The sequence below is a fragment of the Pocillopora damicornis genome, chromosome 5, assembly GCF_964200805.1.
Source record: "Pocillopora damicornis chromosome 5, jaPocDami1.2, whole genome shotgun sequence".
NCBI lineage: Eukaryota > Metazoa > Cnidaria > Anthozoa > Scleractinia > Pocilloporidae > Pocillopora > Pocillopora damicornis.
Window position 1 is genome coordinate 1,280,600 of NC_142674.1, and position 14,013 is coordinate 1,294,612.

At 38.9% G+C, this 14,013-nt stretch overlaps 2 protein-coding genes across 2 annotated transcripts; one reads left to right on the forward strand and one right to left on the reverse strand.

Annotated features, from left to right (window-relative positions):
- Nucleotides 1-4,134: 4,134 nt before the first annotated feature.
- Nucleotides 4,135-7,750, reverse strand: LOC113667858 (uncharacterized). The gene is made up of 4 exons (XM_027183722.2): nucleotides 7,644-7,750; nucleotides 6,393-6,696; nucleotides 5,698-5,957; nucleotides 4,135-5,274 (listed from the first exon to the last, which is right to left on the reverse strand). The coding sequence occupies exons 2-4, from the start codon at nucleotides 6,683-6,685 to the stop codon at nucleotides 4,238-4,240; spliced, it is 1,590 nt and encodes a 529-aa protein (XP_027039523.2). The 5' UTR covers nucleotides 6,686-6,696; nucleotides 7,644-7,750; the 3' UTR covers nucleotides 4,135-4,237.
- Nucleotides 7,751-9,229: 1,479 nt separating this feature from the next.
- Nucleotides 9,230-13,745, forward strand: LOC113667872 (uncharacterized). Its single transcript, XM_027183738.2, has 5 exons — nucleotides 9,230-9,344; nucleotides 9,864-9,962; nucleotides 10,604-10,811; nucleotides 11,396-11,682; nucleotides 12,181-13,745. The coding sequence occupies exons 2-5, from the start codon at nucleotides 9,899-9,901 to the stop codon at nucleotides 13,626-13,628; spliced, it is 2,007 nt and encodes a 668-aa protein (XP_027039539.2). The 5' UTR covers nucleotides 9,230-9,344; nucleotides 9,864-9,898; the 3' UTR covers nucleotides 13,629-13,745.
- Nucleotides 13,746-14,013: the final 268 nt, after the last annotated feature.

A 14,013-nucleotide genomic window follows, 5' to 3' on the forward strand; every position in this document is an offset into this window, starting at 1 on the left:
TTGACTCAATTTCCGGCTTCACTTCGTCTGGATTCTTTTCTCTGTTTATGCTCCTTCAAATCTTTGATGTGACTGTTTCTGTTTGCTAAAGAAAGATGTTTTACGCCCTTTCCCAAGCGTGAAACGCGTCATTTAACGCTTTAGAAATTGCTGATCATAGTATTGATATAGGAGGCGTGTAAGACAAGAAATTAATAATGACGTAGCAAAGCAAAGAGCGAGAAATCCGAGCGTCTGAGGCGTCATTCTTCATGGCGACTGTAAATTTTTATCTATGTTCCGTGCTCGAGACAGGACGAAAAACACTTCCTTTGGTCAACTTTGTTACAACCTCAGTTAATGTACAGTATTTCATATTTTCCCAGTCAGTACTTTCTTCATAACAAAATCAAGTTACTCTTTTGTTGTATATTAAAATTAATAGAATTTAATAAAATTGTAAGCCAAATTCCAAAGATTCTCCCAAGTTACGTTGCCTTGAAAATTCACCGTAAAAATCGGTTCTTTGAATTTATCGTAGCCACTGTTGAAACATATGAATCTTTTCATAAAAGTTTGGTTAGGAATTTCAGCAACCTGAACAGTATATTAAAAGGTATGATAACGTCAGTGAACTAAATATTCATTCAAAGGCACGATATTGAATTCTAAGGAGATATCTAATTTCAGCCCGCAACATCTACGTAGGAAGTATATTGGGGATTCAGCACCCTTCATTGCACACGTTTGCTGTCACTTAAGGCTCTATAAGCGCCAGACTCTTAAAGTAACCTTAGTTACATAAGACTGACACAATTCAATTATGCGTGGCCTGATATCAGTCGAGTATTTTCCACGGCCTACTATTTCTTGGCTAAAATTACGATGAAACATCCAATATAACGCTTAAACGGGGGCACTTGTAAGTAGCTTGAAATTCGCTGCAGAGAATAGGAGTGAATAATATCAAAAAACATGGCGTCAATCACTTCATCGAGAGAGCTTATGGTTAGTGGCGACTTTCTACAATAAAACGGCCGATATGAAAGTTTTTGGCTATATGAAAGTCTGAATTCACTTTTTCGCCATGTTTTGTTCATTGAAAACGTCTTTATTGGAGGTAAATCTGCAAGCAAGTAACCTTTTTAATGTGTCCTTTTACTGACTTTGCGATTAAAAAAGTTTGTGACTCTAGGTATGGATTCATGCAGCTTCGTTTATACAAGGAACTGCATATAAATGCATTGCTTTAAAAGTAGAAGTGGACATTATAGGGGATTTTTCGCTTTTATGTATCAAAGTTTGGGAAATGTGCCTAGCTTCAACAGGGTTAATTTGAACTTTTAACACCGCGATCTTTTCAAGATGCCCTGGTTAGCTAAGCTTTATAAGCCACCAAAGTTGAGAGAACGTCACAAATTGACATGTGAGTTGCCCTTAAAGGGGAAGTACGGTCTAGAATAAGTTTGCTTAAATCAAAGGGTCCTGACTCGTTTTTCTTAATTGGCTATTCATTTAAGCTGAAAGGGTTGTCGTTGCCAAAAATCACGTTTTTAAAAATTGACGTTTTCGAATTGAAATCCTACACCTTTGTCATGGTGTAGCTATGACGTAGCAATAGTCAAGCATTGTAATCTCGACCAAGATGAATGAAAACGTAGAAATCAGCGGCGAGGAGAGCGATAATGACTCAATTTTCGACTTGGATCTTAATCCAGACAGTGTAATTCATCCATTCATGTTTGAGCCGCAACATAGCTCGTCTTCAGGAGAAGAAGAAATTTCTGTTGACGAAGAAACTCACGAAGATATACAAAGAGAACCCTCTACGCGCTCACGTCCCGGGAATCGCGAGTGGAGCTGCCAACAGAAAACGAGTGCATATGCTGTCAAGAAATTAACGTACTAGGTGATTGACTCGATCTGGAAGGTAATTAATTCTTCTCAAATAAAATCTTTGTTTCTACAGTGATAATTTTTTTATTTTTTTTACAAAAGAACAGCGCAGTGCCCTCGACGGATTTATTTCACACTACTAACTGGGTGAAATGAACTATCATTGAAATTGCAGGGAACAATGCAGGCTTCAGTGTATTACTGAACACGGATCATTTGGACCTGCGTGTTTACTAGCTTAAGAAAAGCCCTTGTTGGCATGCACTAAGTGAGAAATGATAGTCTTGAGGATTATCTGTCAAATTAGTAAGCACCGGCAGAATAAACATTTTTCACAAAATTCACGCAAACAAAACGCTCAAGTTTCGTAAGAAAGAAATGCAGTTTGTTGTCAGCCCTTCTATTACAAGTGATGTGGTAATCTTTGGTCCTAAGGGTGAACTTCACCGCAATATTAATTGTATATAGACCTCGTGGGTTGATATACTTTGTTTTCCAAATGGAGGTAAATCATGAGTTAGTATGGACGTGAACGAGACAAAATTGAAAGAAAGAGTACCTAAGACAATTATCACATTACCTACTCTGGAAAACTTAAAAAAAGAGAGGTCCACTATTCCAAATATGTTACGTGTAAACAGAGCCTCACGTTAAACGACGAGCGTCAGGAAGTCTCCCGTGTCGAGCAATGTTAGCTTAGGATTTTGATCTCAATACAAATGGGCGCCTGCTCCGCGAAGTAGAGTTTTTTTTGTTTCAAATGCATTTGTCTGGGTTCCGTTCCGACCATGTATCTGTGTATTTTGTTTTTTTCTTAGGAGTATGCGATTGGCAGGTTATAGACAGTCTACTTAGTGGACTTATAACAGTCTTGGTAAAGGGAAGAAAGGCTTGATTCTTTCGTGTATTGGGGCATCAATAGGAAGCAATTACCCAGATGCAGCCTGAAATTATTCAGTCTTTAAAGATGCCAAGGAGAATGACTTATGGCTGGGATAGTCACGTTTAATCAACAAAATTGTCTTTGTATTCATTAAACATTCGAGGAAGTCTTTCTAAGGCGGTATCGACTCCAGTTCCAATCATTAAAATACTTTGAACGGTCTGTTCCAAAAACATAAAATTAACAATGTAAATGCTTGTGGCATATTAGGCGGATTATTCAAGTTTTGTATTTCTGTTTTTTTCACTTACTTAATTTTTTTCCAAATCTGGATACATGCCGTGAGTGCGATGTTTTTTGGGAGTCAGGGAATGTATTTTTGACACTTAGAGACACTAATGGTTTTCCTTATTGTCTTTTTATTTACACATAGTAACTAGTATACAATTTTACGGTGATTCAAAAACTAATAAATATTCAGGTGCCTTTTAATATAGTTATAAATACTACTTTGTAAAAATATTTGGGGAAAATGTTTGGGGAAAAACGGCGAAAGTCGCCTTTGGTCGCGACCGAATTTACCACACGCGGTCACTCACAAATGCGAGCTTCAATTTGTTTCGCTTCCATAACAGTGGTTCTTTTTAAAAAAATTAAAGAAAAAACACATTTTGAATATGTGAAAGGTAAACATAGCTTTCAGTCTGAAGTAAAAGTCAGAAGGCACAACTTTCAACCCTAAATATTCCGCTCGAAGTCTTCCTCGATATAGTGATCCGAGTAGACGTAGTAGTTCGTGGGTTTCGGCAAATCGTCCACGCGATTTATTTTTGCCAGCCAGATTTTCTTTAAATTTTCATTTTCGTGTAGCTTGTGGAAGCTTACTCCTTTCCGTTCTGTATTTTTGTAAGTATTATGACAGTTAACCACAAGACAATTGACCATAGTTTAACTGTCATAAGAAATACTCTTCGAAAGGGTGAATCTGGTCAAAGCGTTGAGCGAGGTTTACTATTGCTACGTCATAGCTGACGTCATATCCAAGATGGCGTTTCACTAGTCGCGAAAGTTGTAGATAAGAGCAACTTCAAAGCGCTACTGTCACAATGGCAAGGCAAACTGGACAAAACGGCAATTATTTTCCAATTCCTGAGGAAGAGTTCTTTCAATAGAGGTAAAATGTTTTCAGACCGTACTTTCCCTTTAATAGGGATGAGGAGAAAACTGAGATGTCAAAAAACTTGTATGATTTCTAGAAAGTAACTTGTGAAATGAAATGTTCCTCACGGTGCGCAATAATCATTTGAGTGAATAATACTCAGCTCATGTGACGTAATTGTGCAAGCATAGAGAGAATCTCAATAACCACACAAAAGTTATTTTTTCTCTAATTTATTCACGATATTGAAATTCTTCATCCAACAATGTGCTACTGTTAGGTAAGAAAACATAATGCAAATTTTCACTTGCTACAGTTCTTCATGCAATGATGGTAGAATTACCGCTCCCGACTGCTACATCATCCCACTGTACATTGAAATCGAGACCAGCCATATCATGGAACTTTCCCTCGAGATCAAATTCGTAGAGAGTCTCGTCGGTGAGTATGTCTATGATGGTTTTGACATATGGCCGATCCTGCTTCATTAGGTTCCATAACCAAGGACTGTCACCTCTTTGACTCGCCTGCTTCAAGAAATTATAGAAGGGTACCTTCTTTGTGCCAATTTGGTACTTAAAAATAGGCCGCTCGCCGGAGCCTCGATAACTCTCGTGGTAGTTAGGATTATCCCCATTAGGACCTCCTCCCCAAATAAGGAAGCCATCGAGGGTAGCAGTGAATTGAACTTGTATGGTGGCTTTGTAAGGAACATTGACTTTCTTCTGGGAGGTAGTTATTTGATACGAAGAACCTGAGTTGCCTTCTGTTTTCTGCGATTCCTTCACTTGCACAATATCCCAGTTAATATCACCATTTTCATTTGTGTTCAACTGGGCACTTTCCCTTCCCCCTGACAACGTCACAGATGCCTTGAAGGTTCCCGTGGCAACCTCGCCCACCAATCCTGGAGACTTGTAACTGAGAGTGATGGAGGCACCCCAACCTGATTTGAACCTGGTGGAAGACGAATGAGTCACAGTGCGAACAGTCTTGATTTGTCTTGCTATCGTACTTTTCACTGTTTGGGAATCCAGATTCTTTAACTCTCCGACATCTTGCACAATGGGCTTCATTGACTCAATTTCCGGCCTCCCATAGTCAATGTTCTTTACTCTGAACGAAAAGTTGTCGTAATGGATTTTCAGACGAGTCGTTGACATGTATCCGCTACATCCTCGCTGGTAATGTGACCTCCAGGAGTCACCGTCCCGTACAAAGTCCTGACCAGCAACTCTACCTCGACAGCCACTCGCCCAACCATAGCCGAGATAACTGGCCAACAAGGCCAGGTTATCTTGTGTAATATCCATGACTCTTGTCTTGACGTCTAATACTGACTTGAGCACTAACGGCTCTGTCGAGGAAAAACAAATAACTTACTTCCATAGAAGGGGCATCACGTGTAAGGCAAACATGACATAACGTGACATCCTTTCGGGGGTGGGGGGGGGGGGAGTGTACTAGACCACAGAGGAAGGGAAATTTCCAGCCATCTTGGCAAGGGAATGCCAGGTCAATAAGACAATGATGATAGGGCCAAAAGTAGTTCGCTTTCAAGGGTTAAATGCAAGTAACGCCAACAAGATAGCCTAGATTTCACCGGATAGCGTGGCAATTCCTTCATCTCACCTAGCGTGTTTAGCGATGCCTCAGTTTGATGGCGTCTGGTTTCATAATTCATTAATATCAATTGTATGACGGCCAATAATTGAATTAATTATTTCGAAGTGGAATCTATGTTAGCCACATGGTCACCTAGCCTCAAAAAGATACCTACTATCATACATGTTGCAGCATCTAAGCTTATTGATGCTGGAAAGCTTTTCAGAGGCACCTCTATGAATTCCCACCACATAATAACCATTCCTGGTGCACTTCATGCCTTGCCCAACGTCTTGCTCATAGCATTGTTTGTACCAATGAGGATGAAGTGCTGGCTTACAGCATGTGGCCCACTTGATGCTCTTCAGTTCATGGCTTTCACCACGATGAAGTTCACGAAGGAAATGCCCTGATGGACAAATGGCCCAGCCCTCCCTTCGAAGCAAATAGAAGCACAGACGAGCAGTTGAAGTGGATTGGAATGCATGAATATTACCAGCATTAACTTCAAATTGTGAACAGATGTTTAGAGGTTATGAAAGTAATAGAGCTGCTTGAATGGGCCAATGGGTAACGTGATGGGTAACGTTAAACGCTTCTTTTGCCTGTCTGTTTGCTTTTTTGTGTGTTTTTCTTTCGGGCTTAGCAGACACTAGAGTGTCGTTTAAACACTGGTACAAGGTAAGACAAGGCCGAGTAGTTAAATAAGGGACACTCAAAAAAAAATCCATCAAACGCCTCAAAAGTGCGCAACACTCAGTAACACTGTATAAGACTACAAACATATTACGTTTGGTTCAGTGATCATGGTTAGCAAACGATTGAAAACTCGCCTGAATAAAATGATAACTCCGTTTCAAAATAACACACCTTGAAAAACTCATGTCCCAGTCAGCTGACGTACACGTGTAAGGCTTCTTTCTGTGCTCTAAAGGAGGCTGACAGCAAATATAAGTTTTAAAGTCCCTCAGATCATCAGTTCCTTGCTTCCGAGTAAATCCAGCCATATACAACTTATCATCTTGGTGTGGACAGTAAGCGTATCCTTCCTTGGCCATTTCAGTTTCCATATCTGTGAACTGGGTACACGCTTGTAATGTTGAACTTGGAACCGTGCAAAGTGTCGCCAAAAACAGCAACAGTCCAAAGGCGAGTGATGCCATTCTATATATGGCTAAAATATATAAAAGAAAGACGAGTGATAATAAAATAAGATCAACATTCCTTCCTCTGCTGTTACCCACAGAGGAAATCAAAGAAGAAGAAGAAGATAAAATGGAAACGAGTTCGCTAGAAAATTAGGACTATACTAAAGAGAAAAACGAGACAAAGAAAAATTTCTTGTTGTTTTGGAAAAATAACTCTCTTGCTTTCGAGAGATTAATGTTTAAGAATACATTGAAACATCGAGTCACTTTCCACCCAAGAAGAGACCGAAAACAATAAACTGAAAGTATTGAATTTTATACCAAACGCAAACAAGAATTAAGGGGGTAAGTTTCTAAAGAAACTGTAATGCTGCGTCGGTGGGAGAGTATAGCAGGTAATTTAGTGTTAACAACTGGGTTGAAAACGTAAATTGGCCACCGTACGGTGGCCAATTTACGTTTTCAACTCAGTTGTTAACACTAAATTACCTGCAAACAAGAATTAATGGGTAATTAGTTGTGGCAAAAAAACAGAGTATTTTCAACATAAGTAAATTTTGATTGTAGGTCTTACTTCTTCTCTCAAAGTTATATATGCCACGCTAAATGGTCTTTGATAGCAATTAGGCTAAAGATTTACCTTTTTGCGCTATCAATATTTCGTAAATATCAATATTCAGGATACAGAGATCATAATTCCATAATCAGTGCTCACAAATTGCGTTTGAGAAGTTGTAAATGATAATAGTGGTTTATGAATTATATTTATAACAGATAAACTAATGCGATCTTGGAAAACTTCCTGAAAGTGGCAAGAATGGCAAATTTCATCACAACCCTACATGAAAATCTTCATAAAGACATTCCCCGCAAACACGTTTTGAAAAAAAAAAAACTTCGACTAACGGAGAAGCGAATAGGAAAAGAAAAAGGAAAAAAAATATGATAATAACACCTTCTAGGCATAACTTACCCAGCACGACTCTTCGGTCCGTAAAGCGAGGGTTGTGTTAAAAATTACTTATTTCATGAATCACAAAGAGCTTATTACATAGTCAGTCGGTACGTCAAAGGAACCATGAAAGTAATCTATGAATTATTAACTGCGGGATAAGCTGAGAGTAAAATTACTCTTTGTTTTTAAGATAAGATTACACCTGTTACCGATAAATTTTCTTCTAAAACCAGCTGAATCGAAAGTGTTTCCTTAAAGATGCATGCACCTGTTACATGAAATAACCAAAACAATCACACAAGACTCTCATCTTGATACAACAAAGTTAGTATTTATTGAGCAAAATGTTTCGCTGATTTACAAATCATCGCAATAATGGGTATTACTTTTATTTTTGAATTGAAATTTAGAAATTTGGCTTTAGCACACCTGGTCAAGATGAATCCGGACTTAAGGCGAACCTCAACGGAAAAATGTATATGAGTTTAATTGACCCACTTAGCCATAGAACGTGAATGAAACGACAGGCCACTTTTTATTACTTTGCGACATCCACGGGTGCCTGCCTCAGTCAAAATTTCTTTTTGCGCAAGGCGCACTACAAAATAAAGGCGCGTGTTGCAAGGAATACTGCCAAGTTTTTCAAGCACAAATCGGATGAATGGGCACACCTGTGAGTAAAAAAAAGAAAAAAAACGAAACTAAGCAAAACAAATATAAAAATCGATAAAGCACTGCGACAAACCAATAAAGTTGTGTCCAACATTCTTTTAATTTTCTTTGATCAATCGTCTCTTTTAACAATTAATCTTGTTGCACATGGCAACCATTTTAAAGCCACATTTACACTGATGAGACTCATGCTCGTGGAAGTGCAGTTTTGTTTTGTTTTGCTAATGACCTTTAGTTTTGTCCACTCAGTACTCAACTTTATTTACTCATTTTTTGTTCAAGTTTGTCCTTGATGGACAATTAGGACACCAATGAGAAAGTTTAGAAAATAACGAGATATCCTGATAAACTAATTAGTTGGGACATTTTGTCTCATTTCATGAGTAACTGGTGTCATGCTTCATCATTTAATAATGAAGCCTTTCAAAGCCTTAAGGATTAGAGAGCCTTACTTTGCAACTTTTGATTTAATTAAAATATTTCCCATAGACGATGAAAACAACAAAGAGGACTTATGTTGCTTTCGAAATCAGAGAAGGTACAGCTGACAGACAAGAAGCTAAGGGTGTTAATCATTGTTTGGCTGCGCCATTATTTCACCCTTTCAATATAGTTCCCATTAATTTGCTTTCTAAAACAATTTGTGCTTTTAAGTTATTCATGAACTTAAACAAGGGAAATTCATTGAACGCATAATTCTACCGTTTTGATAGATTTGTGAAACTTTTTTTTGATGTAGTTTTTCCTGTATGTTAGCGATAGTTTCCTTTCTTAGAGTACAATCTGATAATAACGTATTAGGGAGGTTGCCAAATATTCTTTGATTGAGCACTTTTCTGTAGAAACGTAATTAGCGTTTGACATATTACATGCTATTCAAGATTGACGCTTGCACGGGTTAATAGGTATCTCTCGAATGTCGATTTACTAATTGCTCTACACGTTACAACCAAATCACTCCTAACTGATGCCGGTGTCAGCTTCTGGAAACAGCAACGGGACACAGAATCCAATATTATAGGATCTATAAATCAACACTTGGTCTCAGTGAGTGTGTCCAGACCCCTCGTATTTAGCATACATTTCATTGTAGTTTTTCTAGTCGTTTGATTTTATCTTATTTTAAGAATATCTTTTCAAAGCACTGCACCGTACACCGAGAATAAAGCAGTGCAAGAACAAAGTAAATCGAATTATACCTGAGAGCTTGGACTGCAGCTGATTTCCTTGACTAAGTTATGTGATAACTTGAATGAAACTTCAAACATCTACTTGATTAGATTTACTTCATTAATGAACATCTGTTCGACAGTTAAAAAGATCGCATGAATCTTTCTTGAATCTTAATAAAAAGGGCAGCCAATTAGTGATCATATAAAAGGACGTCTTGTTGCGGCGATCAGATCATCCCTGATGAAAGCATTAGACAGAAGTGTCGAAACGTTGGGTCTATGAATTGTAACTTGTGGGTTACGTTCATTAAATCTTTAAACTAGAGTAGCATCAAATCATGTCTGATTGTCCACCTGGTTCGTAGATGAACCTGTTCTGTGTCTTTCATTTCAGTCGTAACTATTTCCAAGGAGATTTCGCAGGGCGAAATGTTGTCAACTACTTTTTTCGGGCTGATATTGATGTTATTAGGCTCCTCTGCGTCTTTTTCAGGTATGTTGTTGAAATATTTTTGAAAAAGACAATTTTTATTGTGATATGCCGGTACTTTTGTTGGAAAAATAACGGTTTTTTGCAAATAGACTGAAATTTCAGTTTTGGTATAAAAAGAGGAAGCCTGAAAAAATTCAGGCCTCGGCGAGGACTGAGCCCAAATATTACCAAGGCGAGTTTTAGGGAGTAGGGAAAATCTGAGCTATCAGTCCTAGCATGAGGTCTCGTAGTGCAGTTTATAGTGGTGCCCAACTAGTGTGTAGAAAGCAAAAACTCCGTACCCGACATAGGCTGAATGTTTTACATTCCTTCTTATGCAATGACTTGATCAATGGCTTGATCAGTCACGATCAACTCGTATCTTTTTGTCCTATTTATCGTTGAAGCGGCTATCACTAAAAGACAGCTTTATGTAGATCTTGAGTTTGTTTAGGTGGAGTATTAAGACTAAGTAAGAGTTGAGGCATAGTGCACTTACAGGAAAGTGACACTTACCACGATGGCTGATTCTGGTCTTTCGATTAAGAACATAAACAAAGACCACTTTTCTTCAGGGAAAAGCCACAAGTTTACCTAAAGAAAAGCACTTTCAGGGTGGTAATCCTTTTTTTTTCTGTTATTGTTTTTCTCATTCTTTTTAGATGCACGCAATTGCGTCATGCGAGACTGGAATTTTAAAATTAAAGGAGAGAAGGAATGTGATATGTTTAAATACCTCGTCGGTTTTGAAAGGGATGGAAATGACTACTTGCCAGGACTAAAGAAAGCGAAGTGCTGTGAAAGAGATAAGACGTTCTGGGGAGTCCCAACCCAGTGTCAGATGTTTGACTGGATTAGATCAATGGACAGGTAACATCTTCAGTCAAAATTTCGGTCTGTAATTTATCCAGTCGGCCTTATAAACTCGCTAAAGAAGATTAGCAATATGCATTCGAAACGTCGCGATCGACATCGGTAGTACTAGTGACTTCAACGGGAGACCAGCGATTTACAGATGAAATCAATGTTGGGTTACGGGAGGGGTAGGTGTGTAGCTGCTCAGATTCTGACAAGTGATTTCAAGTTATGCTCAGCAAAGAAATCTTTCACATTGATGCAGGGGTGTGGTGTGCTTAATTTAAATAAGATTCTTTATTTTGGAGCTCAAATTTCGCTTAATTACGCTTCTTAATTAATGGTACCAACAACTATCCAGCTTTTGTCATTCGCTCACCACAACTGATTTTTAAATTAAAGTCAATACTCTTCTACTGAATGAATTAAAAAAAAAATCTGAATTGCTCACGGGATCGAATATACTTTTCCACAGCAGCCCTTCATTTCGCTGAATAATGAAGTGATTTTCTGCACAAATGCTCATTTCCCATGTCGTAGTCATTCTTGTTGTTGCTGATCTTTTTCATGATTGTGAACTCGTTGTAAAATGCTCCTAGGACTGGAATAAGCAACTGTCCTGCTGGGTTCTACCTCCGAAGTGTGTCCCGCGGAGACGTGTACGGCAAAGATGTCGGTAGTATTGACTGGGGCAAATGCTGCAAACCCTCCCATCATCCTTATGAACATCACGAGTGCTATCTAGAGGACGTGAGCAATACGTTTAACAAAGCCGGTCTTAGTGAGTGCAAGAGGGATGGCTTTTTTATTGCTGGATTTGAAAACCAAGATTCTGGAGGAAAGCTATCCAGCATCAAAAAGTTCAAATGCTGCCGCATGGTGGAAAGTAAGTTTTACGAATTGTTGAAAAGCATACTGCTATATGTGTTTGTAGCAGCACTGTAATTTCTGCAATTACATCTTGGCACTTCGAAATATAAGGTCAATTTAGAAAATATTTAAAAGATCAATTAAAAAAGCAGGAAAAATTAATAAAAAAAATCGTTTAGCGCTAGCGATTTCGTATATTGGTAAAGATCTATGTTCATGAATGACGAAGAATTTTGTGCAATTGATCATGAGTGAATTTGATTCGTAAGAGCAATGATGAGATACATTTAAAAAGCAAGCTAACGACGAAAAAGAAAGGGAAACCTTTTCGCTTTTTAACGAATCCTATACTGACCAAGTTTGTTTTGTCAAAACGGCTGGACACTAAACTCGGTCCTTTTTTTTTCCTTTTTTTTTTGCCTCTCGGTCCATAAAACCTCAAAAAAGAACGGCCAATATTTAGCCATCTTGGCCTCAAGCTTGGTCCGAAACGCACGTTTATCTTTCCGTTTAGGTATTCCACAGCTAAAGAACATGGAGGGACTTAAACAACGTGTAATGGATGCCACCATGTTTAACATTGGACAGTTGGCTAACATGATGGGATTTGCTTGGGCTGGTGGGTGTTGGTCACGATATGCTGGAGAACACTTCCGGCGGAATAAAGACACGTGGGAATCAGCCTACAAATCTTCTTGCCTGGGTGAGGGACCTAAGAAAGACGTTCGATTGAAGATTACTTACGAAAATTTCAAATTTACAATGAAAGATGTAAAATTTGGAAAGTCCGTTAAGCAAACAATTCCACTGGACCAGGAAGAGGGGTTGATGAATTCTCCTGATAGAAGCTACAGCAGGGTATCCTCGAATAAAAAGTCAACACCAGGGTATGACTCTGAGGTCGAAATTCAGTTTCGAGTTGCAAGCACCTTGAAAAATGTTCAAAAAACCAGTTGGGATTCCAAAATTGAGTTGGAAGTGGGTATAGAGTACGAGCCACCAAGCACAACAGGTGGGGTGGGATTTTCTGCCAAAAGAAGTTCTAGCTATGAATGGGGAGGAGATCAGGAGGATACCACAGTCAACGAAGTTTGGCACATTCTTTCCATCAAAGAAGCTAAACAACTACCCCCAAAAACATTTTCTGAATGGCACGCCTTCAAAAAGCCTCAAAAAGTTACAATTCCATATACAGCTACGATCGTTCCCACATTCTCTGTCAAACTGGAAGGTTACATGAGATGGGGAGGTGGTTATTATGGGAATTTTCCAAATTTCCACCAGGAGCACCGCGGATCTGGAGATAGGAAAAAACTGTCGTACACGTTTGGGAGTGCTGATAAACCATTTTATGACGACCTTAAGGACCAGATCGAGCAGAATATGTACCCTTGGCAATGGCTTGCTTTAAAACAGCGCTATCCATACAGTAAGTACTTTATCGACCAACTCATTAATTCAGACCTGTATGCGTTCACCATGGAAGGCCAGTTTGAAGAAATCACCGAGAACGAGATTAAATCTAAGTGGTATCCATCACGACCGATCTCTGAGATGAATGATGCACTTGCAAATTTAACTGCAATGCAAGACCAGGGAGAGAAGTTCCCACTATTTCCCCGTATATACCCTGAAGGACCTGTGGTAAAAATCATCGATAACAGCAAGGAAATAGAAGTTCCTTATGCCAAATTGTCTTATGTCAACGAGGAAGAGGAACCAGAGCCTACAGTGTTTCCTCGCATAGATCCGCCGGAACCCAAGGTGAGGCCCGTTAACAACAATAGGGATTTGGAGCCTGCGCCCGCTGAGCACGGGAGGCAGGGGAAAGTGAAGAAGTTTGGTGACAAAAAAAAGGAAGAACCTAAGCCTACGATATTTCCTCCAATAAATCCTCCAGCACCCAAAGTAAAGCCCGTTGACAACAGCAAAGAAATAAAGCCTCCACCAGTTATACACTAGAAACGAGGGATGGTAAAGCAGAGTTAAAATAACCCTGGCTGAGTTGTCCTCTTAACGTGAAAACTTCACTCTGTAATCATTAAATGCTAAATAAAAGAAGGATGACGCGTTAAATTATTTCCTTGATTTGTGATTTTATAGTCCAAAGTACTTTGACTCATAGAATTCAGACGACAACCTTCATACGAGCACGAAGGAAACTCGGTTAAGAAAATAGGTTGAAATAAGTCAGGCGTTAAAATCAGTGGGAAACGGCTCACACGTTCTACCTCATTGTCTTGCGTCAACTCAGCTTTTAGGACAACTTTGATTCACGGAGGCATGTATGTCGACATCCACTCGAACCATTTAAAAATTCAATACTAATACACGATCTCCTGAGAGC

What these genes read in the sequence shown, in the direction of transcription:
- LOC113667858 (XM_027183722.2), bottom strand. Translation starts at nt 6,685, where the DNA reads ATGGCATCACTCGCCTTTGGACTGTTGCTGTTTTTGGCGACACTTTGC. An exon ending in TGGGACATGAGTTTTTCAAG is followed by an intron (nt 5,958 to 6,392) that starts GTGTGTTATTTT and finishes TTTGCTTCGAAG; the next exon opens with GGAGGGCTGGGCCATTTGTC. An exon ending in ATGCTGCAACATGTATGATA is followed by an intron (nt 5,275 to 5,697) that starts GTAGGTATCTTT and finishes TTTCCTCGACAG; the next exon opens with AGCCGTTAGTGCTCAAGTCA.
- LOC113667872 (XM_027183738.2), top strand. Translation starts at nt 9,899, where the DNA reads ATGTTGTCAACTACTTTTTTCGGGCTGATATTGATGTTATTAGGCTCC. An exon ending in CTCCTCTGCGTCTTTTTCAG is followed by an intron (nt 9,963 to 10,603) that starts GTATGTTGTTGA and finishes CATTCTTTTTAG; the next exon opens with ATGCACGCAATTGCGTCATG. An exon ending in ATGCTGCCGCATGGTGGAAA is followed by an intron (nt 11,683 to 12,180) that starts GTAAGTTTTACG and finishes CTTTCCGTTTAG; the next exon opens with GTATTCCACAGCTAAAGAAC.